The 26,202-nt window shown below is 33.7% G+C and overlaps 4 protein-coding genes across 11 annotated transcripts in view; 3 read left to right on the top strand and 1 right to left on the bottom strand.

Annotated features, from left to right (window-relative positions):
* The window catches only part of gucy1b1 (guanylate cyclase 1 soluble subunit beta 1), a 37,622-nt gene extending 26,382 nt beyond the window's left edge, over nucleotides 1–11,240 (top strand). The window contains 3 exon segments of the mRNA NM_001251945.2: nucleotides 3,522–3,662; nucleotides 8,789–8,943; nucleotides 11,003–11,240. Of these exon segments, the coding sequence (NP_001238874.1) occupies nucleotides 3,522–3,662; nucleotides 8,789–8,943; nucleotides 11,003–11,120 (414 nt within the window). The 3' untranslated portion in view covers nucleotides 11,121–11,240.
* The window catches only part of LOC137490010 (uncharacterized), a 692,802-nt gene that overhangs the window by 122,847 nt on the left and 543,753 nt on the right, over nucleotides 1–26,202 (top strand). The window lies entirely within an intron of this gene.
* On the top strand, nucleotides 18,417–21,355 carry fabp2 (fatty acid binding protein 2, intestinal). Its single transcript, NM_131431.1, is given in 4 exon segments — nucleotides 18,417–18,495; nucleotides 18,573–18,745; nucleotides 20,909–21,016; nucleotides 21,100–21,355. Coding segments are annotated over 4 exon segments (399 nt in total). The 5' UTR covers nucleotides 18,417–18,428; the 3' UTR covers nucleotides 21,151–21,355.
* The window catches only part of usp53b (ubiquitin specific peptidase 53b), a 58,605-nt gene continuing 54,959 nt past the window's right edge, over nucleotides 22,557–26,202 (bottom strand). For 4 of the 5 annotated variants that reach the window (XM_068221284.2, XM_021476531.3, XM_005170957.6 and 1 more), the window contains 3 exons: nucleotides 24,888–25,687; nucleotides 24,172–24,256; nucleotides 22,557–22,811 (listed from right to left, as the gene is read on the bottom strand). In XM_068221284.2, the coding sequence (XP_068077385.2) occupies nucleotides 24,180–24,256; nucleotides 24,888–25,687 (877 nt within the window). In that variant the 3' untranslated portion in view covers nucleotides 22,557–22,811; nucleotides 24,172–24,179. Of the gene's footprint in view, nucleotides 22,812–24,171; nucleotides 24,257–24,489; nucleotides 25,688–26,202 lie in introns of those variants that run through there. The other variant, XM_073951572.1, reaches the window with a different exon arrangement.

Consider the following 26,202-nt stretch of genomic DNA (forward strand, 5'->3'; position numbering starts at 1 on the left):
ATGTGGGCTGACTTTTTTTTTACATTTATTAAAACTTGCTGTAGGCAACCAAGAGCACACTTCATTTTTTTAAACCAACACTTGGGAAATAAGAGAAACATGAACTTTACTAAATTTAACTCAAGCCTTTTGATTCTATGTAGATTTGGTAGACATTTGGTAATTACAGTTGGCAGCAAAACAACAATCTTGATATATTTTGATATTACAGAAAATATTTGACTAATTACTATTTCATTTATTTTTCAAACTTAAACGGAATCAAATAAACGTGTTCATAATAAGACAAAACTACTTTAAAATACTGGGAATAACAAATTTAGGCAACACTTTTTTTTTTACTTGTTTGACATGTTATATGTATTTACAATGGTAAATACAACTAATTATGCATTATTATGTGCAACACCCTTAACCTACATTATAAGGCATATAGTTAGTACATTTAATTAAATATTATTACTCAGTTACATGAATAGTTATATTGTAACAAGAACACCATGAAATAAAGTGTAACCAAAGTTTGACCAAAATAGAGGATTGCGAAATAATTTTTTCTTCTTTCCAGCCAGAGAAAGTTAGACTCCTGTAAAGACCAAAAGGGCAGGTCTCTTAGCTTTCGTACTTTATAGTTGGTAGTTTTTCAATTGTACATCATGTTCAATGCTCTCTCAAAAGCAAGGGCATGATTTACACCCTAGGCATACAGACAAGAATGCACTTCATGTAGCTTTGCTAACTAAACAAAAGGGCAGGTAGAATTTCAAGGCTGGATAACCAAAAAAAGCAATATTTACTTAAAGTCAGTAGTATCTATGTGGTTCAAACAGAGGTCTCGTGAAGGACTGGGCTCTCTCTGAAAATATGTTTTAGAGTTATCGAGATAGGTTTGAGTTTAAGAACGTGTTATCAAGAAAACTTGGATGAATCAACATTTCCTAAAATTGGCTCAGGTTTCTCCTGCTATTTTATTTATTTATTTTTTTTGGCTGTATTCATATCTCAAGCTTTTTTTTATCATGCAGTTGAGGCTGCATGATAACTTTATTTAATTTAATAACTGTCAAACTAATTGTGTATGCATATATATTGAACAGTGTTTATTCAAATTGCTAAAAAGCCCGTATTATGGGTTTATGAAAATGACCTTCCATCGTGTTTAAAACTACTGATTCATTCCTTGTTTAAAATTGAAACCACCGGCTCCACCCAAAAACATTGTACAAAGAAAAAAGAGGAATACAAACACTGTAGCAGATCCCGGTGGAATCATGTTGCATAGACGCTGTGCTCTGAAGTGTGAGGGAAAGTTATTATTATTAAAAGTTATTGTTATTTTCCCTATCCAAATGAGGCTGTGAAGAGTCAGTGGTTGAGGTTTATTTTTGCAAAAATACCTCAGCATTACAGCTCCAGCCCTGTGCTGTGTTCTAGTCATTTTTCTGACGAGTCCTTCAACAATCTACATGCTTACAGTATGGGATTCATCGACCATTTGTTAAAAGAAGATAAGAAAAACTATATGGAATTTTGTCAGAGCTTGACAAGAACTTTACACATTTCATGGATCAGTTTCTTCCTCCATTTTACAAGTGTAAGTAAGTGCGATTAAAAATGGTTGCCTCCTTGTTTTTCTATATCTCACGCTGCATATAGTCGACCAATCACAACAGACTAGGCCATCGTACCAATCAGCACAGATTAGCATCGCACTAAGCAGGGGTTTGGTAACAAATGAGGGTTTACTCACACTATATACAGCTGCCTTGAACCAGGCCAAAGCACGCTTTTCCCTTCTACCGTCTCCCCAGACGGCTCGCACTCACATTACATTTGGGCCTTACAGCATCAATGATGCGCTGTTAAGTAAGCGCTTTCGCTCACCACAGTGGAGATTTCTTTAGTTATATTGTTTTAGTTGTTTGGGATGCAGTGACACGCAGTCAAATATTTCGCTGAACACATCAGCCACTTTTGACCCTCATAAGCAATCATAAAGTCCTTGTGCTGCAGGAATTAGGAGATTTGCTGAAGGTGCAGCTGTCGTGCAGTGAGGGGTTTGCGTCTTTAATAATATACAACAGTTTGCGTTCATTGAACAATATGAATGAATTATAAATTCACATGAAACAGTCCCATAAAAGTCACGTTTCATCTTCAGTTTCAGGCTCAGGCGCCCGAACCCAAGTGAACCGTGCTCTGGCACACCTCTTCCAACCGGGTCAGGGCTGGCCAAGTGAACCGTGCCTGAGCCCGATTCAGAGCACTCACACTTCTCAAATGATCCGAGAAACGGGCCCGGGCATGGTTCGGATAGCATAGTGTACCCCCTGAATCACTTAAGGATTCGTTTGGGAGTTGTTGGTATAATTAGGTTAAAATAATTGCATATTATATCACAATGAAAGTGTTTTTAATCCTTGCATGCATAGCAGCCTGTTGTTGGAGAACCCCAAAACCAAAATGTTACCCTTTTTAATGCATAATAGGGGCTATTTAAAGGAATGGTTCACCCAGAATTTAACATTTACTTATTATTAAGAAGTTTCAACCCTTTATGAGTTTCTTTCTTCTGTTAAAAAATAAGAGATTTTGAAGAAAGCTGAAACCTGTAACCATTGAAATCCATAGTAGGAAATATAAATACTATGGATGTTAAATGTCCAAAATATCTTCTTTTGTGTTGAACTGAAGACAGAAACTCAAGGTTTGAAATATACAAAGAGTAAATGACAAAATGTTAATTTTTGTGTGAACTATCTGTTCAAATAAATGTTTGCTGTTCAACTCAAATTTATTTGTATAGATAGGACTTTCCACAATAACTATTTTACTGACACATTATTACTGCAAATGAAAATTAAATGACAATTAAAATCAGAAAAGGTTATGGTATTGTGAATAAGGTGGATAGCACAGCTGTCAATTGTAAACTGTCAATCTCCACATTTATGGCTCATAATGTACTGTAATATTTACAGTATTTGATAAATATGATATGGTCATTACATTAATTAAGTATGTAATTTTTGTAATTTGGCACAATCGCTAGCACTGTGGAATTTAGGCAGAACATTTGTACATTCACTGGAATCAGTTGGACAGATAAGGTCATTAAAATTAAAGTATATGATAGTTTGAATATTAAAAAGTTTATTTTAAATTATAGACCTGCCTTTGTAAGACTGTAGTTTATAAGACTGTCATCTTTTTGAACATTTTATAAGAAGTCGTTTCATTTGTTTCTCTCTGGAGAACTGGTAAATGTCACATACTTTTAATTTATGCCATTTGTTAAAGCTGTTCACATACTGTCAATAAAAAAATATTAATACACAGATATTATTACATGTTGCCCTTTAAATGTGTTATATATAAAATTAGGCTAGAGAACTTAAAAATATCCAAGCGTAGAAAAGAAAATCCTTTGAGATACCTCATACCACAGGCACAATAGCTATTTCTGGAGGTCTCTGATTTGAAGCCATCAAAGTCTTTTGTTTCTCTCTGTTCTCTGAAAGGTGGAGACCGTTGGTGATAAATACATGACGGTGAGTGGTCTTCCAGAGCCCTGCACCCACCATGCAAAATCCATCTGTCATCTGGCCCTGGATATGATGGAGATCGCTGGACAGGTCAAAGTGGATGAGGATCCTGTGCAGGTGATTATTTTGAGTAGCCAGTTAGTAGTAAGTTACTGTATGAAAAAATGCATTACATATGAAGTCAACTTAATATTGTAAGTTGAAGTATGCAGAAACAAAATGAAGCTAGTGTTTGCTCAAATAGTTTTGCTCAAATATTATCTTCTTATTCTGATGATAAGATTAAATACCAGTTCAAGCTTAAATAATAATAAGTAATGAAGTTTATTATGGCAGTTCTCAACAAAAAAGCGTGTGTTCCAGTTCTGCTTTATTTATTATCAATAATATCCATTTCTCAATCGAATTAGAGGACTGGAATTAAGGGGAAAATTTGCCTGTGTACTTATATTTAGTCTGTAGTACCGAGACTCCCATGTTTAGTTCACCTTTCGAGTCTTTGGATTTTTGGGAAGCTTGATCATCATTTGACTGCATAAGCGTTTACTTATATGATGCTTATATAAACTATGTTGTCTGAGCCACGATTGATACCTCGAGTCATCCAATGAGAATTTAGTATTTTGTTTTCTGTTTTTGATGCGTGAAAGATTAGGTGAAATCAAAATGATTAGTTCATCGCCATTGTGCAGATAAAGTTAAAAAACTTACCACAAACCGTATCACCACATTCAGTATTATAGAAAATCATTGTGACAGAAATTCCAACAATTGTAATGGAGCTACAGGTTGAGATCAGAAATATAATAACAGTATAATAACATAATAATATAATAACATAATATAAAACAATAAAAATGATGAACCCATGGGCAACACAGTGGCGCAGTTGGTAGTGATGTCGCCTCACAGCACGAAGGTCGCTGGTTCAAACCTCGGCTCGGTCAGTTGGCGTTTCTGTGTGGAGTTTGCATGCTCTCCCTGTGTTCGCGTGGGTTTCCTCCGGGTGCTCCCGTTTCCCCCCACAGTCCAAAGACATGTTGTACAGGTTAATTGGGTAGGCTAAATTGTCCTTAGTGTATGTGTGTGTGTGTGTGAATGAGTTTGTGTGGATGTTTCCTGGAGATGGGTTGCAGCTGGAAGGGCATCTGCTACATAAAAACCTGCTGGATAAGTTGGTGTTTTATTCCTCTGTGGCGATCCCGGATTAATAAAGGGACTAAGCTGAAAAGAAAATGAATGAATGAATAAATGATGCACCCATTTTTAAAGAGGATTTGAAATCATTGATTAACGAATGACTCAAATCTAATAGAAGACTCAAAAAAGGAACCAATCTTCTACCCGACCTCTTTAATGTGACTCTGGGTTTCAGAGTTACATTAAAGATTAATTTTAAATGAATGACCCATCATCAGTTCATATAATCTGCTTGCCTGTGTTTGCATGTTCTAATGTGAATTTATCTAAATGAACCTGGATATTGTTGCTATGGATGTTGCTATGGCTGTAAATGGTGATTAATGAATTATTCATTCAGCTGATTCATTCAAAAACACTGATTCACTCAGGAACAAGCACTGACAGTTTATATTGCTTTGTCTAAGTCACAACTTTTGTAAGTATTCTAATTGGCATATTGTAGGGCCTGTGGGGGCTCACATGGGAATATTTGATTTGTGTTAATTTTAAAAGTTGTCGTTCATAACGTACTCTGCTAGATTTTCTATTTATTATTGGCAACTATTTACCAGTAAATGCGTACCAGTAATGGGGGTTGCATTCTGTTTCGTCATTTCACTGTAATAGATGAGGATTATGGATGAGTATTAGAAAAGTGGGCGCTGTGTGCTGGGAGTGTGCCTATTGCTGCTCTACAGAACATTAGCATTCTATGCAAATGCCAGCATATGCTGTGCCAGGAGCTGCCTCTGACTAGAGGGATGTGTAATACTTCATGTAACACATTCATTTTTTACATACTTTTTAATGGTTTTGTAGTTTTTAAAACTTCAGTAATATTACTTCTGTAACTTCAAATAAACATTAAAGCACTACAAAAAAAATTTAACTAAGGGTAATTAGCTCAGAAATCCAGATTTTTAGAATGAATAAAATGTGAAATATATGATAACATAAGCTATAAATGTTTGATGATTTAAGTTTACTCTGATTATTCACACAGATTTACAAAAATAATTAATTTACATTGATATTTTTTCCAGATTGTGTCTAAAAACTAACTAAAAACATATATATATATATATATATATATATATATATATATATATATATATATATATATATATATATATATATATATATATATATATATATATATATATATATATGGGCAGCACTGTGGCTCAGTGGTTAGTACTGTAAAGAAGGTCACTCACAGCAAGAAGGTCACTGGTTCGAGTCCTGGCTGGGCATGTTGGCATTTCTGTGTGGAGTTTCCATGTTCATTTTCATGCACAACCATCTCTAGGGTTTACAGAGAGTGGTCTGAAAAAGGGAAAATATCCAGTGAGCGGCAACAAATGCCTTGTTGATGCCAGAGGAGAATGACAAGACTGGTTCAAGCTGATAGAAAGGTAACAGTAACTTAAATAACCACTCGTTACAACCGAGATATGCAGAAGAGCATCTCTGAACACACAAAATGTCAAACCTTGAGGCAGATGGGCTACAGCAGCAGAAGACCACACCGGGTGCCACTCCTGTCAGCTAAAAACAGGAAACTGAGGCTACAGTTAACACAGGCTCACCAAAATTGGACAATAGAAGATTGGAAAATGTTGTCTGGTGTGATGAGTCTCAATTTTCTGCAGCGACATTAGGATGGTAGGTTCAGAATTTGGTGTCAACAACATGAAAGCATGGATCCATCCTGCCTTGTATTAACGATTCAGGCTGGTGGTGGTGTAATGGTGTGGGGATGTTTTCTTGCCACACTTTGGGCCCATTAGTACAGTGTTGTGTACAATTGTATGTTTATTTATTAGAACTATGTAATTATGAGAACTAAAAGTATTATTAAATTAATTTTACATATTAATAAAGTATTAATTATTAATTATAATATATAATATGTAATTAATTATATATACATTCCAACCGTAATGTGAGTTCATGCTTCAGATGCACTCAGGACATGTTTTGTGAGCACACAATATATTCATATTGTTCACTGTGTATATGTAATTTAATGCATCAATAAATCCTGACTGTTTAGACTTGTTTAATGCGCTGCCTCATAGCACAAATTAAACAATCAATATATCCACTGCATATTTCGCATACCCGGCTTATGGGGTCACATAAGTGCCCACCCACCATGCAGCCCTACATAAAGCACACACATACATATTTTACACAGTGTATTAAAAATGCTTTATGTTTTCTAAGAATAGCTTCAGATTGCATCTCAAAGGTGCTAACAGGAAAAGTCTCGGCAGGCTCTTTTGTTTAACCAGACGATGCAGGTTTGTTATATTATATGTGACTGTTAAAGATGTGTTGTTGGAACACTCGGAGCATCTAAATGAGATAAAGACGGCTGTATTAGACAGATGGCATGAAGACTTTCACAAAAAAACACACACGTACGCAAATGTAAGCACAGTCTGGCAAAGGGAGACACCGTCAGATCATCCTTCCTTTCAGTGTTTAAAAATACACCCACATTAACTTTATTTTGAACATTTAGCTCTGCTCTGGCACGCACTCGTGTCTCGCTCAGTGGATGCATTTGCTAGAAAAGAAAGACAACGATTTCTTTTTCATAGAAATAAAGTGCCCAGCATTTACGAGTACACCCTAACACATTTGTCAGAAAAAAAAACAAAAAACTGTTGTTCATTTTTAAATGAATACTTTCTTTAGGATGTTATACAATAAGGTATTTGCAGATTTAGGTTAATTGGTTTTACATTAGATTAGTCTAAATGGAACAGTTCTAACAATAATCTAATCATCGTGCAAAAATGAGTATACAGATTTATTATAATTGTCATTTGTTATTGTTAGTTTACTGTATATATACATACACTGCTTAGCATATATTCTCAGTGAACATAGTCAATATTTTCATGCATTTAAACTGTTTTTATTAAACATTAATGATTAATAACTATTCAACAATAGTGTTATATCCATTAAAATAAGACTTTGGTCACCTAATATCTTTAGGTGTAGAAAGATAATACGTTTAAATACAAATGAGTTTTTGCAACCATAAAAAAATGCAAACTTCAAAATTTAAATGTTAGATTTTTCTAATTTCTCTTGATCTGTTCTTTTACTTAAAATGTTATTTTATATTTTCCCACAACATATTAATTTGGGTGTACTAATTTAAAGACTGATCAGTTGTATTTATGTCAGACTTGGGACTGACTAATTAACAGTATAATCACAAATTTACTATATACAGTATACATGTATATTATTGTAAAGCCTTCTATAGAAAATGGGGTTCTTAAACAAAGGGATGCACTTATTTATGCTGAGCACTGCATATGTATATATATTTGAGTTTCGATGTATTTTGGTAGAGATATTTGTTGAACACAATCACTATTCACTGAGGATGGATGAAAATCAAATTTTTTGCCAATTTATGGGGACCACTGTATGTCTGAATTGTTTTGGATGATTTAAAGTAAAAAGCACAATATGTGAGATTCAATATATCCAAAAACACCAGAACAGTTGTTTACATTTTGCTGACTTATGCACACCCTCGATTTCTGGTTTGGGTTGATAGAAAACAGGCAAATACCAAAGATGCTTGGATAAAACGGCACTGTGCTTGCCCACATGATCATGACATTAGGAACTGGAAATTATCAAAATTATGTTGCATTGCGCTAGTCTCTCATCAGCAATTGCTTTAATCTACTTTATACTGCCATAATAATTTTGAATACTTTAGCTCATCCATGGACTTTTAAGCCATGAATGATTCCTGCAGAAGTCCCATAGGATGTAATCAACTCCCATGATTCCACACTTATTCACGGCATCATCAAACTTTGCCTTTGTTTGTTGTAAATGTGCAGCCTGTAGTGGCGGAAGATTTAAAATTGTGTCTTTAATGCTTGAATGTGTTGTATGTAGATAGCATATGCTTTAAAAGCATTTCAGATGTTTTTTTTTTTTTTTGTTTGTTTTTTTTGCTGTATGCTATATAAAGCTTTACACTTTACTCATATTTTGACTGTTGTGTTTTGGGACAGATCACCATTGGAATTCACACAGGAGAGGTGGTCACAGGGGTCATAGGTCAAAGAATGCCCCGTTACTGCCTGTTTGGAAACACTGTCAATCTAACAAGTCGTACAGAGACCACTGGAGAGAAAGGAAAAATTAATGTGTCTGAATACACATACAGGTGAGGGAACCATTCATTATAAAACTAAAGTAAATAGCAATGTAATATTAAAAAAAATATATCAAGAATTTATGGAATAAAATACATTTAATACATTATTTTACATATTTCCATATATAGGAAAACCAATTTCTGTTATTCTGTTTTTGATCATTTGTGTTTATATATATTTTTTAAATATTTCGAAAATGAGGTAAAACTGGTCTAAATGTATTATTCTTTCATTGTACAAACATTACAATAAAATCCAATGGTCAAATTTACTGAATGAACTGTTGAATGAATGTTTACTTTAGCTCATATATTAAGTTTAAAGTATTTAAAAAGAATAAAGGTACTTGAACTCAAAAAGTTCAAGTTCAAGTTCTATTTATTTATATAGCACGTTCCCAACGGCCACAAGGCTGCACAAAGTGCTTTACAGAGAGAAAATAAACACATGATATGAGCATAAAACAGTAAAAACAGCAATAGGCACATAATAGGAAGGTACATAGAAAGATTATCATTAAAAGAGCAAAATAAAAAAATTAAAAAAAATAATAATAATAATAAAATATTTTTTCCTAATTAAAAGATGCTACCACAGTTGACCAACATTAAACACGATAAGAGAACATGACCATTTTGATCCCCCTCCCCTAGCGGCAACCTCCCACTCTCTCTCTCGTAAAGCAAATGCGGAAGTAACTGAGACTGCAATTTATCGAAATTCCACTAGTCCTGGCTCCATAATAGAGCACATGTCTATTGACCAAACTGTTAAAAGTTCCAGCTTTTCAGCAGAAAAAAAATGTGTTTACAGCCTGGTACAAAGAACGATTTTGGTTCATAGAGCTTATATTACCCTTCATGACAACTGTGAGGGGGTGAATTTTTTTTACAACTCATTAGTTTTGTTTATATTAAGTTACATTAAGTCTGTGTAATTAAGGGTGTGGCCACTTGAGTGACAGCTAGGTCTCACTGGTCACCATCACTTCACCTCAGTTGGTTCAGCTTATTAGCTGATGACTCGGCATATACATCATATTTTGGTGGCTTTACACAATCAGTTGCTTTTTGGAATTAATTCTTACAATTCTTACAAAATACTTTATTGTGCTCACAATTCATTCACGTGGCCTGCATTTTCCTGGTGAGTGAAACTATATACTTTTAAACCATCTCTATAAATGTATTTGTTTTATTTAAGATAATTTATCATTTATATTTTCTTTAGAACTTGAATGCACTCCAGATTCTGACAGAATGATTGTCTGACATGTTGTCTTACAGTTTTATTCCTGGATTTCATAAATAGCCTTGCGTTTACTAACACAGACTATATTTGAAGTGTTTGGAAGTAATTCCTTCTGTAGAAAAACACCATAAGAACAATGCTTAGAGGCTCAATGTATTACAACAGTGTTTTTAAAAGACTAAACACTTTATTGATATAGTGTACAATGAGTCGCAGGTACTGTAATAAAGTATTAAGCATTTATCCCTAATAAAAGCTTGTCTAAGCAAAATGCTAGCAGGCATCAGTAGCTCCGCTCACGCTCCGCCACTTTGCCTTTGTTTGGTCACGGTTGGCCAAGCCCACTTCTTTTGTGTTCTTCAGAAACCTATGGGTGACGTCACAGATACTACATCCATATCTTTTACAGTCTATGGTGGATAGTACTGGGTGGTGGCTGGAAAGGCATCCGCTGTGTAAAACATATGCTGCAGTAGTTGCCGGTTCACTCCACTATGGCAACCCCAAAATAAATAAGGGACTAAGCCAAAGAAAAATGAATGAATGAATGATTATAATATAATTTAATATAATATAATATAATATAACATAACATAACATAACATAACATAACATAACATAATATAATATAATATAATATAATATAATATAATATAACATAACATAACATAACATAACATAACATAACAAAATATAATATAATATAATATAATATAATATAATAACAATCATTGTTTTTATTGGTGCCATAGGCTAAGGTGATTTGAGTTGATATTATACTGTAATATACAGTAATATATGTGTTGTTTGTCGCAGGTGTTTGCAGTCTGTGGAAAATGCTGATCCTCAATTTCATTTGGAGTACAGAGGACCTGTAACCATGAAAGGAAAGAAAGAGCCAATGAAAGTGTGGTTTCTCTCACGCAAGACTTAACAGACTCGCCGCACTGATGCAGTTTGTGTTGTGTTATCAGCTACTGTGTTTATTATAAATTCTATGAATAGGAAAATGCTTTGCTTTCTACATCAAATTCAGCGTATTCTTCCCCTCTAAGGGGCCAAATTAAGAATGTTCTTCAGTGACCCCTGCATTTCAAGTGCCAATTATCTCTGATTTAAGGACAATGAAAAGATAGTGGGAAAAGGTTGTCACAGAGCTGATGATGAACAGAGCTCTTCATATTTTACACAGAAATTGATATTAATGGTACTAACTTCAGTGCCAACTATTGAACTGATTACGGAAACAGAACATCCAAATAACATAAAACTGGAACACGGTACAGATTCACTATGCAACATGCAAACCTGCTCATCAAGTGTTTGTTTCATCATGTTTTATTTATAGTAGAGGATGTGTTAGTTTACTGTAGAATACTAGCATGTCCAGAAGTAGTTTCATTTAAGCTATTGTTTGTCACTCTGTCTGATTTAAAGAATCAGTTCACAAAGTGAAAATTACTCCATAAATAACTTACTCAAAGTTAAATGTGGTTTTCACTTCCATCCTGGCTCTTCTATTCTGTATAATGGTATTGGAGAGTGGCCTTTATTTTGAACCTAGCAAAAGCTGCTCTGACTGTGTTTGTCAACAGAAAAAAAGTTATATGCTGAATAGTAAAGTTGGCTTAAGGGTGAGTAAAATACAGTGTACTCTTTGTTTCAGAGTGAACTGTTCCTTTAAATCATGCATGACTTAAGTGTTGATATTTAAGATTAAGAGTATTGTTTTTGTTTAGTTTTAAGTATCACAGCACATTTTGCTAATGTATTACTGTATCATATTGAAAATACTCAAGTTTAACTAACAACAAATTCACCAGAATTAATTTATGTTTACATTTCCAAGGGTAATGCGCATGCTGTCGATAGCAAAATGCCTACACATTGGATTCATATTTACACTCTTGTCAGAAAAGTTGCCAAACATGTACATATAAACATTTTATGGTTGCAACAGTATGTACCTACACTACTGTTTTTGTGATTTAATGAGTAATTATTGAGTGAATTAATATATTCTGATAGTTTCTAACTGAACATTTATTTAAAAGTGAGTATATTTCATTGGTGTGAGAGTTTGTATTCATTAAATCTCACAGATAGAGTTCTTTATAGTAAACCCCATGCTTCACGATGCTTTTTATGTACACCTCTAATTCCAGCATAAACTGAAATCTTGTATTAAAATATTATTTAAAATATGTGATAGTGTGATTTGTTTTTGTTGTATGATAACCCCAAATGATATTGTTTTGTCAAGTTTTAATTGGACCTGACAAAAGTCTCGTCGCCTCTCCAAGTTTTAGGAATACCAACATATAGTAACTTGACTTCTAGTTGATCATTTGCTATCAGAAGGGGCTTATATGAAAGGCAAAGGGCCCTAGATTATGCCTAATTAAACAAAATAAAATATGATCATGCCTTGATTTTAAATTATTTAATTATGACAGTAAGGTCTGACTTTGCTTAGCCAAAAGTCTTGTCACTTAACATAAATAATGTACAGTATAGAATATTAAGTCATGGTGCAGTGGAAAAAGAATGATTGTTGTGTGAGCTTGGAGGAATGCATCCATTCATACAGTACATCTCTGCAATGACTCAGACAACCTATTAATAAAGTCATCTGGAATGGCAGAGAAAGTGTTCTTGCAAGACTCCCAGAGTTCATCAAGATTCTTTGGATTCATCTTCAATGCATATTTCTTCATCTTATCCCAGACATGCTCAATCATTTTCATATCTGGTGACTGGGCTGGCCAATCCTGGAGCACCTTGACCTTCTTTGCTTTTAGGAACTTTGATGTGGAAGCTAAAGGAGCATATCCTGCTGAAGAATTTGCCCTCTCCTGTGGTTTGAAATGTAATGGGCAGCACAAATGTCTTGATACGTCAGGGCTCGGTTTTTCAAGAGTAATCCACTAGGATTTTGGATAAGGGATTGGATCAAATCTTGAAAATGGGTTTTTCAAAAGAAAAAACGGATTACATAATTGGATTAGATCACGTAATCCAATCTTGGTTTTGATCCGGATCAAACCTTTAGTTTGGGTTTTTCAGACCTTTTTTGTAGGATTTGGATCACTTTGATCCAAAAAACCTGGATTAAACTGATCTCATCAGAAGGGTGGATTTAGCGTGAATTTCATGCCCAAAATGTAATGAAAACTTAAAAATTTAATAAATAATACTATTTTTGGATCTTACGAGATATACTATTTATTCATAAAGTTTTAATTTTATTTGTTCATCCGTCAGGCTATAGTGATTATTGGCTTTAACGTATTCAGCCTTTCAGTATAGGCCTACAGCAAAGTAGAACGAGTTTGGCCTCATAAAATAATCCCCCAAACAGCTGTTAAAATATATTCATCGCAATGGAAAATGTTTTTCTTTTTAGAATATTTATTAGTGATGTATGCAATGATTACAGAATAAAAAATAATGCAAAGAATGGCAATGACTAATTTTTGAAATCTCTTTCAACAATTGCAAAAAGAGACTGAAAGGGCAGAAGCACAGGTTCATCTGGTAGAGGAACAACTGACCTTGACCAAACTGCAGCAAACCAAGACCAATGACTTGAGATCTGCCTCCTAAAGACTACGCTCAGACAAGCTGCTCTCTCCACATCAGATGAGGAAGTCTGAACTTATTGTGGAGTTTTTGACATTAAGTCTTTTTATTATTTACATCTTTTTATTATTGAAACTTATTATAAATATCCTCAATCTACAGTGTTGTAGGTCTCAGATGAGCGGACTGCTGGAAGAGGATGGGGTGTTGTTTTTCTTGTTTTTATTATTATTTATTATTATTATTATTTTAATTATTATAATTTTTTTTCTTAGTTTTCATTTCAAATAAAAATAAAGTTATATTGACCCCATGCTATTCTACTCTTTACATATCTATAGTTCTACATTGTGATGTCCTATGCTGTTTGAGCACTGGTTATCCAGATTTAGTGATCCTGAAAAGTTCCTATCCAGATCAGATTGATCCAATCCGATGTTGCTTTGAAAAACTGGCTCAAAAAATGAGCTGGATTACGTGATCACGGATCGCAAAAACAGGATTACTAAATCTGGATCAATTTTATCCGGATTAAACCTTTTGAAAAACCGGGCCCAGGTTGTTAATGTTGTTATCCACTCTGCAGATCCCTTGCACATCCTATTACTGAATGTAACCCCAAACCATGATTTTTCCTTCACCAAACTTGAGAAGAGAATTTTGGGACCATGCGGGTTCCAATAGGTCCAAGAAGTCAATTTATTATTTGCTGCTCTTACAACTTGGATCAACGACAAGACTTTTGTCAGGTAGTGTACATTTACCTAAATTTCTAGGAAGGAAAGTGAGTGAGCAAGTACCTGATTCTATTAAAATTTACCCTAACATGAAAGACTAACTATGATGGACCAGCGATTCTTTCAAAAATTTAATGGTGAAGATTATGAAGATGCGCAGTGGGTAGCATGATTGCCTCACAGCAAGAAGGTCACTGTTTGAGCCTCGGCTGGGTCAGTTGGCATTTCTGTGTAGAGTTTGCATGTTCTCCCTGGGTTGTCGTGGGTTGCCTCTGGATGCTCTGGTTTATCCCAGAAGTTCAAAGACATGCGCTGTAGGTGAATTGGGTAAGCTAAAAATGTCTGTTGTGAATGTGTGTGGGAGATTCCCAGTGATGGATTGCAGCTGGAAGGGCATGCACTGCGTAAAACATTGGCGGTTCATTCCGCTCTGGCGACCCCATTAATTAACGGACTAAGCCGAAAAGAAAATGAATGAATGAATGATTATAAAGATGAAGTGTTTATAAATAGTTAGCAATTTGTGATCTCCACTGTATTGTTTTGAAAGTTACTTCAGGACATTCTTCATCTATCACTGTCGATAGTCAGTGGTAAGATGGTGTAGGTGTAGATAGAGGTAAAAACTCTGTTTTTTTTTTTTTTTCATATTTAGAACAGTAAATCAGATCTGTATCGTTGTCTTGATCATGATTGGTGTGTAGGCACCTTTATTTAAAAAAAATGCTGGCTTTACAGCCAGACTTTAATAACCCTTAAAGCAATAGCCTACTACTTGTACATGACTGGAATCACTCCAGCCAAACTTGACCAGCCTGATATTACTGCAAATACCTCCGTCTTGTGGTACAAATAAGTAAGTACATTCTTTTAAAAATAGCTCTGAAGTGTTGCAATGAAAACCAATGGCTAAAATCGTTCTGAAGCACTATGACCCCAATATTTTCAATATTTCCACTTCCACAGAGAAGTAGATAATAGATAGTTAGTTAATCATTGCCTTTTAATAGTTAATCATTACCTTCTGAACAAATTGTGCTAGCAGTTACTACTCCTCTGTAGTAAAATACATAACCATGCCAAGCGCATAAGGCAATTGATTATGTAAGATTAAAGCATCATAAAAACAAATTGTTTTGGATTGTGTCTAAACTCTGAGTACATCAGAGAACTGTTTATTTCCCAGTGATAGTGTGCAAATGCAAATTGTAGGATTATTGGACTAGAGCAACCATGCATGACTTTACAAACCTGATTAATAAACAACCTTTTATGTTTCACAGAAGAACTGTGCTGGAAAATTGCAGATTAGCACGCATAAAAATCCCAAATGCTTCAGGGGAACATACTGGATTTGTAAAACCACATGTTATGTCTATAAGCACTATTTTTCTTTTAAGAAGCTAATACTTTTACCAAATAAGATGAGTTAGGTTATGATAAAAAATAAATGTTGTTGTTTTTTTCCATTCATAAAAAATAATGATCAAATGTTTTACTCACACATGTTAAGCAAATAATATTTCATTTTCATTCATTTTCTTTTTGGCTTAGTCCCTTTATTGATCTAGTATTGTCACAGCAGAATGAACCACCAACTTACCCAGCATATGTTTTACGCAGCAGATGCCCTTCCAGCTGCAACCCATCACTGGGAAACACCCATACACTCACAGTCACACAGTTTAGCCTACGCAATTCACCTATATATTCATCACATATCTTTGGACTTGTGGGGGAAACCGGAAACTCCACACAGAAATGCCAACTGACCCAGCTGAGGTTCAAACCAGCCCTTCTTACTGTGAGGTGACAGCGCTAGCCATTGCGCCACCGCTCCACCCTTTATTTTAATTTATTTAATTGAATTTATTTTATTGTATTTGTCCTAAATTGCCAGTACAATCAGTACAATCATTAGAATGGTTTCTGAAGGTTCATGCCTGTAATAACTGCTTTATATTTAAATTTGTCTATAGCAATAAGATTTAGTAATAATATTAATAATTTTATATTCTATTCTATTATTATATTATATATACATTTTCACACTAAACCGAAAAGAGACTTCTTATTAACGACCTCAAAAAAAAAACTAAATCTGAAAAAGATCACTGTTACGCAGATTCTGCAAATTCTACAAAATGTTTGTAGTAAATATAGTATAAAAGATGTTTTTAGCTTACTTTTTACATTATTTTATACATTTAAACATGCATTAAATCAATTATTATCAGCTTGGACCTTTTCTTGTCCCTACTCTTAGTGGGACGATGCCAAAGGTCTTACAATGGGACGATACCAAAGGTCTTCAGAGGTCTTATTTAATTGCACTGTTAAGAGATTAAGGATAAGGTAATGATGAGATAAACCATCATCAGAGATTATCATGTCTCAGTTTGATATCTCGTCTCTTTATCTTGTCATGGAGCCTCCAGATAAAACTTCCACACTGCATGTTGCTTAATTTGAATCATTTGCAGGCTTTGTACACTATTCATCATTACAGATAATGCTGAAGCTGTTCTTTCACAGCCTTGCATCAATATTTACAACATTTTCAAACAATACAAGGGGATAATTCAGTAATACAATTTAAAATAAGGTTCCAATAACTATATTACTAATAACTAACAATGAGCAAAATACATAATGCTGTTATTTTAGTATAACTGGATGAGTACTGCAGATTTTAAATAAAATATTCAGGGAATTATTGTCGTTACTGTATAATGTTGGTGAATGTATGGTCTGTTTTTGACATTTGTGTGCATTTATTTTTATATCTAAAGTGTTTTATAGATTTGCATTTTAATATTAGTAGTAAATGCAAAGGATAAATACTTTATCTTTAAATTAAAAATATTATTATGCATTACTTATCTGTGATAAATATATCGTATGTGTTATGTTACTGATAAAATGTTACAATAATAATGGTTCGGTTAGGGTTAAGGTTTTAGGACAAAACACAACTGTTCATTAGCATTCAGATCAGATCTATGAAATAATATTGGCAGGTGCAAATTTTCATTTTAATAATGTACTAGTACTGTAAATATTTGAGTTAGCTTTAGAACTGGCTTTGAAGTATATTCACTGGTAGCTGTCTGTTAAGTAGAACTGCACAAAAAAAAGGTACGAGGAAGAACGAAGCATTGCCATATACTGTATTCTCAATTTTAGCTGCAATAGCTGCACTTTTGTAGTAAAAAGTTCTTCAAAGACCCTTTTTATATAGTGTGAAGAACTTTTCAATAATCTTAAAACATTTTTCTACATAAATAAAATTTTTGTGCAATGAAATATTTCAAAAAGTACTTTATAAAACCAACCATTCATGTCAACACAGAGCCTTAAAATAATTGTTACCAGTATTTCTCAATAGCCAATGAGGCATGCAGCAGGATTGTAAACTAATTCAACTGTAACCATTAAATCAAAAGTTTTGACCTTTGACCTTTCACCACAATTGTTTAAAAATCAATACATGTGGCTAGAATTCATAGCTTTCAAACACTCTTCATAGTCCCTCAGTAGTTACTGCAACACAAGGCACTTACTAGTATAACAGACACACCCTACACAGTTTAAACAGCAAACAATTCAAACAAAAGCAGGACTTTGTTATGAGAACAACAGAGCGTGTATGTTTGACCATCGCAGTACAAGTGAGTGCTTGTTCTCAGGACTTGAAATCTCCGCTCTTTGCACAATCAATGAATAAGCAAGGCATGCTGGGATGTGTGTAACATATAGCCTGTTGGGCGGGTGAGATTTATACTTGGTGAGCTTTACTCGGCCACATCAGCATGAAGATAATACTCAGATAAGGCAACGCTTCGCCACTCGCACAGGTATAAAAGAGTGGCTCGGGGTAAAGTTAGGCCACTGTCAGGATCACACAACAGTCTGTCATCATCATGACCTTCAACGGGACCTGGAAAGTCGACCGCAATGAGAACTACGAGAAGTTCATGGAACAAATGGGTAAGTGATGAATAATAATCGATGCTTGCTTGAGTGAGTTGATTGATTAAGTGAGATTTACTGCATTCCTTTAACAGGCGTCAACATGGTGAAAAGGAAACTGGCTGCCCATGACAACCTGAAGATCACCCTGGAGCAGACCGGAGACAAGTTCAACGTGAAGGAAGTCAGCACTTTCCGCACACTGGAAATTAACTTTACTCTGGGCGTCACCTTTGACTATTCTCTGGCAGACGGCACTGAGCTCACAGTAAGCACAGTCATTGCTGATTTCAGATGCATAAGCGTGGTTCCATAGTAAGCCCATAACATTCAATCTGCACAAAGGGTTCTTTATAGTGTGCTGACTGCACTTTTTTTTAAGAATTTTTATTTTAAACATTGTTTTACAAATTGACAAAGGTTTAATTTTTCAGTTTAGCAAAAAATAAAAATAGTAAATTAAATAAATTAAAAGAAGTTAATACAAAAAACATCAAGAATAATATAGATTCAAAATAACTTAACACACTTTGAGAGAAAAAAATAAAATAACAATATTAATGTTAAATAATACAGCAATAACATATTTGTCTAATCTATATACTTTCAATGTCAGTTTAAGAAAAGAGTCACCATCACCATTTCTCCAAAAAAGCCATAGAAGATTTTCCAAATAGACCAAAATAAATGAATTTTGTTTTCCAAAAAATAGGTTTGCTGTCTGCACCTTTACTACTAGTTTCTTCAAATGTTTCCAGTTCATAGTCTTTAACATTCTCTGGTGCACATAATGTGCTGTGAAAGAACAAAAAATGTAACTAATTTATAAACACTAAAGACTTTATTTTACTTAAAAAAAAAACACACATTTTTGAAAAACCTGCAGCAAATGTTGACCACAGCTGGTCTCTACATAGGAAAAAAAATGGTTATTTGATTATTTCAAATTTTCTGCACACTGGGTTCTTATAAGAACTGTTCACTGAAAGATTTTTGGAGAACCAAAAAAAAGGGGTAAAAAAAATCAAGAGCAAAGGTTGAGAGGTATTGAATGATGATGTAACCATCCCACATAGAAATCTGACATAGTCCTTTGACAATATATGCAAATTGCTTGTCTGAGACACAAGTTCATATTTGTATTTTGCAAATATAAAATATAAGTCATATATGCAGCATCCACTACCAGTCAAAAGTTTGGGGTCAGTGCGATTTTTAAATGTTTTAAAATAAGCTTCTTCTGCTCACCAAGGCTGCATTTATTTAAACAAAAATACAGTACAAATTGTAAAATTGTATATAACTTTTCAAAAGTAGTTTATCATTTAATTTAATCATTTATTCCACTGATTTTAATGGTGAATTTTTAGCATTACTCCAGTCTTCAGAGTCACAGGATCCTTCAGACATCCCTCTTATATTAAATATTATTGTTATTATTATTATTATTGTTATTATTATTATTATTATTATTATTATTATTGTTGTTGTTGTTGTTATAATAATAATAATAATAATAATAATAATAATAATAATTATTATTATTATTATTATTATTATTGATAATAGTAAAAAAAACAATAATTACTGAAGTATTAATTTCATTTAAAACTACATTTAAATTTTAATAATTGTTTTTTTAATTACATTTAATAAATGCTACCTTGATGAACAGTATAATAACAAATGAAAATACCTGACCCCAAACTTTTGGTATATTTTAAATACATATACAGTATATTTCAGCCTAAACGAAATTCTAAATATGTAAATATATATTACAACATATTGCTTATTTATATATACTAATTACTTATATAACATACATATATAATATACTTATATAACATTTATGCATATTTATTCTAATTCCAATGGTTGGAAAAAATATACAGTATGTATGTGGCCATATATTTCAAAATATGTTGCATATATGACATATATTGTAGGTGAAATCCAAATATGAACTTGTATCTCATATTTGCAATTTGCACATCCTGCCATGAATCAGATTTGTAAAGAGGATACCATGAAATAGTGTAAAAAAAAAAAAAACTATTCCACACAATTTATGCATGTTATACTTACACAAATCGATTTATTTACTGTAAATGGATTAAAGATAAACAATTAAGTTTTCCAAAAAATCTTTAGAATTGTGTTGTTGCAACTCATTTTAAACAAGTAGATTAAACAAGCAGCAAAAAACATTTTCTGAGTGTCATGTTGTACAATGGCTTACTGACTATTTTTGCTGCATCATTGTGCTTTATTGATAAGCAACAAAGTTCAGGCTTTGAGTATAGCAGAGAAGAATAAATTAATTACATAACACATGTTTTACAAGCTTTCTGGAGAGAAAATCACTAACCGGTCAACTAGATCTGGCGCCGCTTGAAAATGAGCCTGACCTTTGACTTTCTGATTGCAGGGATCCTGGGTCATAGAGGGAGACACGCTCAAGGGGACTTTCACACGCAAGGACAACGGAAAGGTACTAACAACAGTCAGGACTATCGTTAATGGTGAACTTGTACAGGTGAGGAGTTGTTTCTTATATATTATGACGAATGTTTGGATTTCCTGTAAAGTAGTGTTCTCACTTTTTGCATTTGCTTACAGAGCTATAGCTATGATGGAGTCGAGGCCAAGAGGATTTTCAAGAGGGCTTAAACTGTTATCTGCACTCCCAATGTCAAACTTACAACTGAAGTGGGACAATATGAAACTTTATAGTGTTTGAATATTTAACCTGAAAATAGCTTTAATGATTGGCAGCCCTAAAGTTTACAAAACATTTATGTAAATCGTGTCATTTGCACTGTGAGTTTTGATATTTATGATAATAAAGCTATCTAAAGGCCCTTTTGTGAATGGATTTAATACGTGTCGTGATTCATGTTGGATAAATGTATTTTTCTGACAGATTTGTTGTGAAATCTTTATTGAAGGAGTTAAATCTAGTTTTATCGGCATGGTTAGATTAACATTTGAAATAACAATAAAAGTTTCTATTTTATTTTTAACCCTATAGTAGTTTTTATACTCTATAGTAGTTGAACAATTGTTTATATAAAAAAAAAACAAAAAAAAAAACAATGGCATTAACCTTCAGCACATATCAATAAGATCATAAGGATGTAGAGAATAAATGTTGCTCTGAGAGTTTCTGTCCAAATTCTGGGAATGTTCACAGTTCCGAGAATGTTCTCAGAATGTCTGCTCATAACATATATATACATATATATATATATATATATATATATATATATATATATATATATATATATATATCAATTCATTCATTTTTTTGTCGGCTTAGTCCCCATATTAATCCGGGGTCGCCACAGCGGAATAAACCGCCAACTTATCCAGCACATTTTTACGCAGCAGATGCTCTTCCAGCCGCAACCCATCTCTGGGAAACATCCACACACACATTCACACACTACGGACAACATGCCGGCTCAAAGCGGATTTTTCCGTCCTTATATTAACAAAAATGCATTCTGACACGCCCTGAAAGTGTTTACGCCCTGCGTTTTGCGCATGGACCATCAAAATAGAGCCCACTGTCATCACAGGCAAAGAATGACTGGATTTTAAAGACTGAAAGTACATATTCATTTTTTTTTTCAGATTCAAAAAACAAACAGACAGACAAAGACACATTTTTCATAAGTGATAGAACATTTGAAGTTTATTAAACAAAGAATAAAAATAACTGCATAGACATCTCCAAAAATATATAGCAGATATAATATTACATTATTTGTTCATTTTTAGTTAGGTCAATATTTTGCATGAATAAAATTGCAGGAAGGCACTCCACAAATAACCTCTAGGGAGTATGTACAAAGGTCCATTTGCAATGAAATTAAAGTCGACACAATTGCTTGCTGTCTTAGTCTTTAAGACTCTGTCTTTAAGACTAAAATACTTCTTTCTTATATATATATATATATATATATATATATATATATATATATATATATATATATATATATATATATATATATATATATATATATATATAATCTGTCACAATTCAATAATAGATAATAAATAATTTTGTTATTCAGCATAAAATGGTCATTCCTGTTTACAAGCAAACACAAATTCAAGCCAAAGTGCATACTGCCCTCCTGTGGATGGCTTTGATAAGATACTCGAAGGTCACAATTTACAGGAAGAGGGTACAAAAGGATGAGTCTCTGTTACACTGCCCTCAGTCTCAAATACAAATGCATTGAAATTACAAGTAGAAAAACAATCCATATTTTTCAACTTCTTTGGCAATTCTCTTGCATTACTTCTCAGTGGGTCACCAGGACCTGATAAGAAAGAAGACTACAGATTATTCTGCATGGTCTTTATATAAAGTACTGGGAAAAAAGTATAAAGACACAAACTCAGTATGTATATTGTACATATATGACTTAATTTTGCTGCTAGGTTACACAGTATGTCTCAAACAGGTTGGTGCTATCAAAGCACGTTGTTACAAAGTATGAATAGTCAAGCCGTGTCAATGTTCTTGTTCGTATTATTTTACTATATATAGTAATATGTATTTGACTTTTTTCTTTATTCCAAGAGAAATGAATTTTTAAAAGAAACCTACCCTCTACTTATAATGCAAGACAGGGCTCTACAGTATATGTAGTTCATATTTGCTGTTAAAAAGTCCATATTTAAGCAGTTTTAAAATAGTCCACATGACCTCAGCTGACAAATAAAAGTCTTTTCCTAGACTGAAGCATCAAGTATACAGTATATGCAGTTCTTGTCATGCAAGAGATCCCGTAAATACATCACAGCTGGTTCAAGATGATCGTATTTACTTCAAATTAAATTTTATATTAAATTATATAATATTTACCCATTTACCAAACACATTTACCAAAAAAGATAAAGAATTTTGGTAGCGAAGACCCTTATTCATTATGTGGATTATTTTCAAACTACACAAATATTTTAGACAGTCAAAAAAATGTATACATTAGTTGTACTTAAAAATGTTTACGTATGTATGTACGTATGTATGTATGTACGTACGTACGTACGTATGTATGTATGTATGTATGTATGTATGTATGTATGTATGTATGTATGTATGTATGTATGTATGTATGTATGTATGTATGTATGTATGTATGTATGTATGTACGTACGTATGTATGTATGTATGTATGTATGTATGTATGTATGTATGTATGTATGTATGTATGTATGTATGTATGTTGATGTATATATAAAAACTTAAAGTATATTCAGTGCACAATAATGACTAGCACTGCACATATAGGCTTGTTTCAAAAAATAGACTGTGATAAAGTACTGAATCATTATTTATCAATTGTTTTCATAAACTTAGATCATCCAGTATGATTTATTAACTAACAGTGTGTAACGTTTTTACTAAATTAAGTATTTTAGGTTACATATTTCATAAATGTATTAAATATTTAATAATAAGGTTAAACAATTAATAAATGTTGTTCAATATTGGATTCTAGTGCATAAACTAACAAACGTACTGAAACTTGTTAGTAAAAACTTATAATTTAATTAGTACATTGCTAAAACAAATGTGCAATATTAATTAATTCTTAAAGAATTGTATTATTCCAAACTTTTACAGTAGATGTAGACCAACAGATAACAATATCTGAAAGCCTAGTGAGGACTTACCATAACTTTCACAAATATCCATGTTCATCTAGCCCTTTTGAAGTGACAGGGTGCCATTTAGCAGTGGGCTTATTGTTGCTATTGCCTGGAAAGGATCATTTAGTTTGGTTAAGCTACTAACTACAGTTAGTATGTTATTAAAGCTTTACTACTGATTAAAAGCAAACGTTTGAGGTGAGTAAGATTTTTTTTAAGACATTAATATTTCTGGCCGTTTGTTCCGCTGTGGTGACCCCTGATAGTCAGGGACTAAGCCGAAGGAAAAAGAATGAAGAATAATATTTCTATTTAGCAAAATGAATTGAAGTTTTGCGAAAATGGCTGTAAACTTTTTTAATGTTAAATATGGAAATATTTTTACTGCAAATAAAATTTTGAGAACTTTCAGCAGAACCATTTTAAACATGAATCATAGTAAGAGCACCAAATCAGCATATTAGAATAATTTTTGTAGAATCGCATGGCAATGAATTCTACAGTCTGCTTTGCCATCACAGGAAAAATTGAAAATAAGTTTTTTTTAATTAATATTAATACAAAAATTGCAATATTATATAGATATTTTTTACAAACCACATGAACTTGCGTTTGTAAGCATAAGACACCTTTCAAAAGAATGAATAAAAACAAATCTTACTGACCCCAAACGTTTGATTGGTCAGTCAATGTCACTAAAAATCAATATATGAATGCAGTTCAGCCAAGCTTTACCATACCGGACTCAGGCTTATTTTTGGCACGCTCAGACTGGTTCTCCATGCGGCTGGAGTGTCCCGCATCCCTCCCGTCCTTACCAGCTCCTCTAGGCTCAGGCATGGAGAGGACCAATGGCCTCTGGTGGTGATACTTCAGTCTGTAGGTGTCTGTCATGCAATTATCCACAGAGAAATAAGTGGTCAGCGCCACTCCAGATCCTGGAGACACAGAAGAAGATGGCTTATCCCAACCCTCGGGCTCGCTGGACACCTGCTCCCCTCTTTCCTGGTCTGATCCCGATTTTGAGCTCACGTCTGACGAGCTGGGGCACGTGCCATTGATCTCCATTCGCCTGTGTACTGCACCACTGTGTGAAGATGATGGAGCACCACGGCCAGATGCTCTTGAAGCTGTTTGAGATGGTTCCTGTAAGATTCTGGGACGGAAAGGTGGAGTCTTTATCTCGATCGGTCGCTGAGCGTGTTTGGAGTGGCTTGCAATCGAGGGTCCTGATTGGATGGCTGATTCTTCCCATGGGTAACTAGAGCGATTGGGACCCGGTGACTCATGTGGAGCGACTTCACTGGTGCTGGAACGATAAGCACTGTCCTCCTGCTCTGACAGAGGGTTAGTGAGTTCATCAGAACTGTTACACTCTGAACTGCTGATCTTGCCCAGGCGGCGCAGTAATGGGCTTTCTGGGCTGTGGTGCCATCGCATGGAAAGTTCCTGCTGCTCTGGTGGAAGATCCACACCTGACGGGTCTTTCTCTGTGTTGCCTGCTTTCCTGGTACCACAGGATGAATATCGAAGCTTCCTTCTGTGAAACATGAGCAATCTCATTTAGTAATTTATTTTACTTTTAGATATATAAAGTTGAAGTCAGAATTATTAGCCCCTCTGAATTATTATACCCTCTGTTTATTTTTTACCCAAATTTCTACTTAACGGAGCGAAATGTTTTTAAAACATTTCTAAACATAATAGTTTTCTTAACTCATTTCAAAAAAGTGATTTATTTTCTTTTTGCCATGATGGCAGTAAATAATTTTTGACATTTTTCAAGGCACTTCTATACAGCTTAAAGTGACATTTAAAGGCTTAATTAGGTTAATTAGGTTAACTTGGCAGGTTAGGGTAATGAGGCAAGTTATTGTATAACAGTGGTTTGTTCTGTAGACTATCGGAAAAAAAAAAAAATTTGACAAAAGGGGCTAATAATTTTTACATTAAAATGGTGTTTGAAAAATGAAAAACTGATTTTATTCTAGCTGAAATAAAACAAATAAGACTTTTTCTCAGAAGGAAAAATATTATCAGACATCCTGTGAAAAT

This window comes from Danio rerio, chromosome 1 (assembly GCF_049306965.1).
Source record: "Danio rerio strain Tuebingen ecotype United States chromosome 1, GRCz12tu, whole genome shotgun sequence".
Lineage (NCBI taxonomy): Eukaryota > Metazoa > Chordata > Actinopteri > Cypriniformes > Danionidae > Danio > Danio rerio.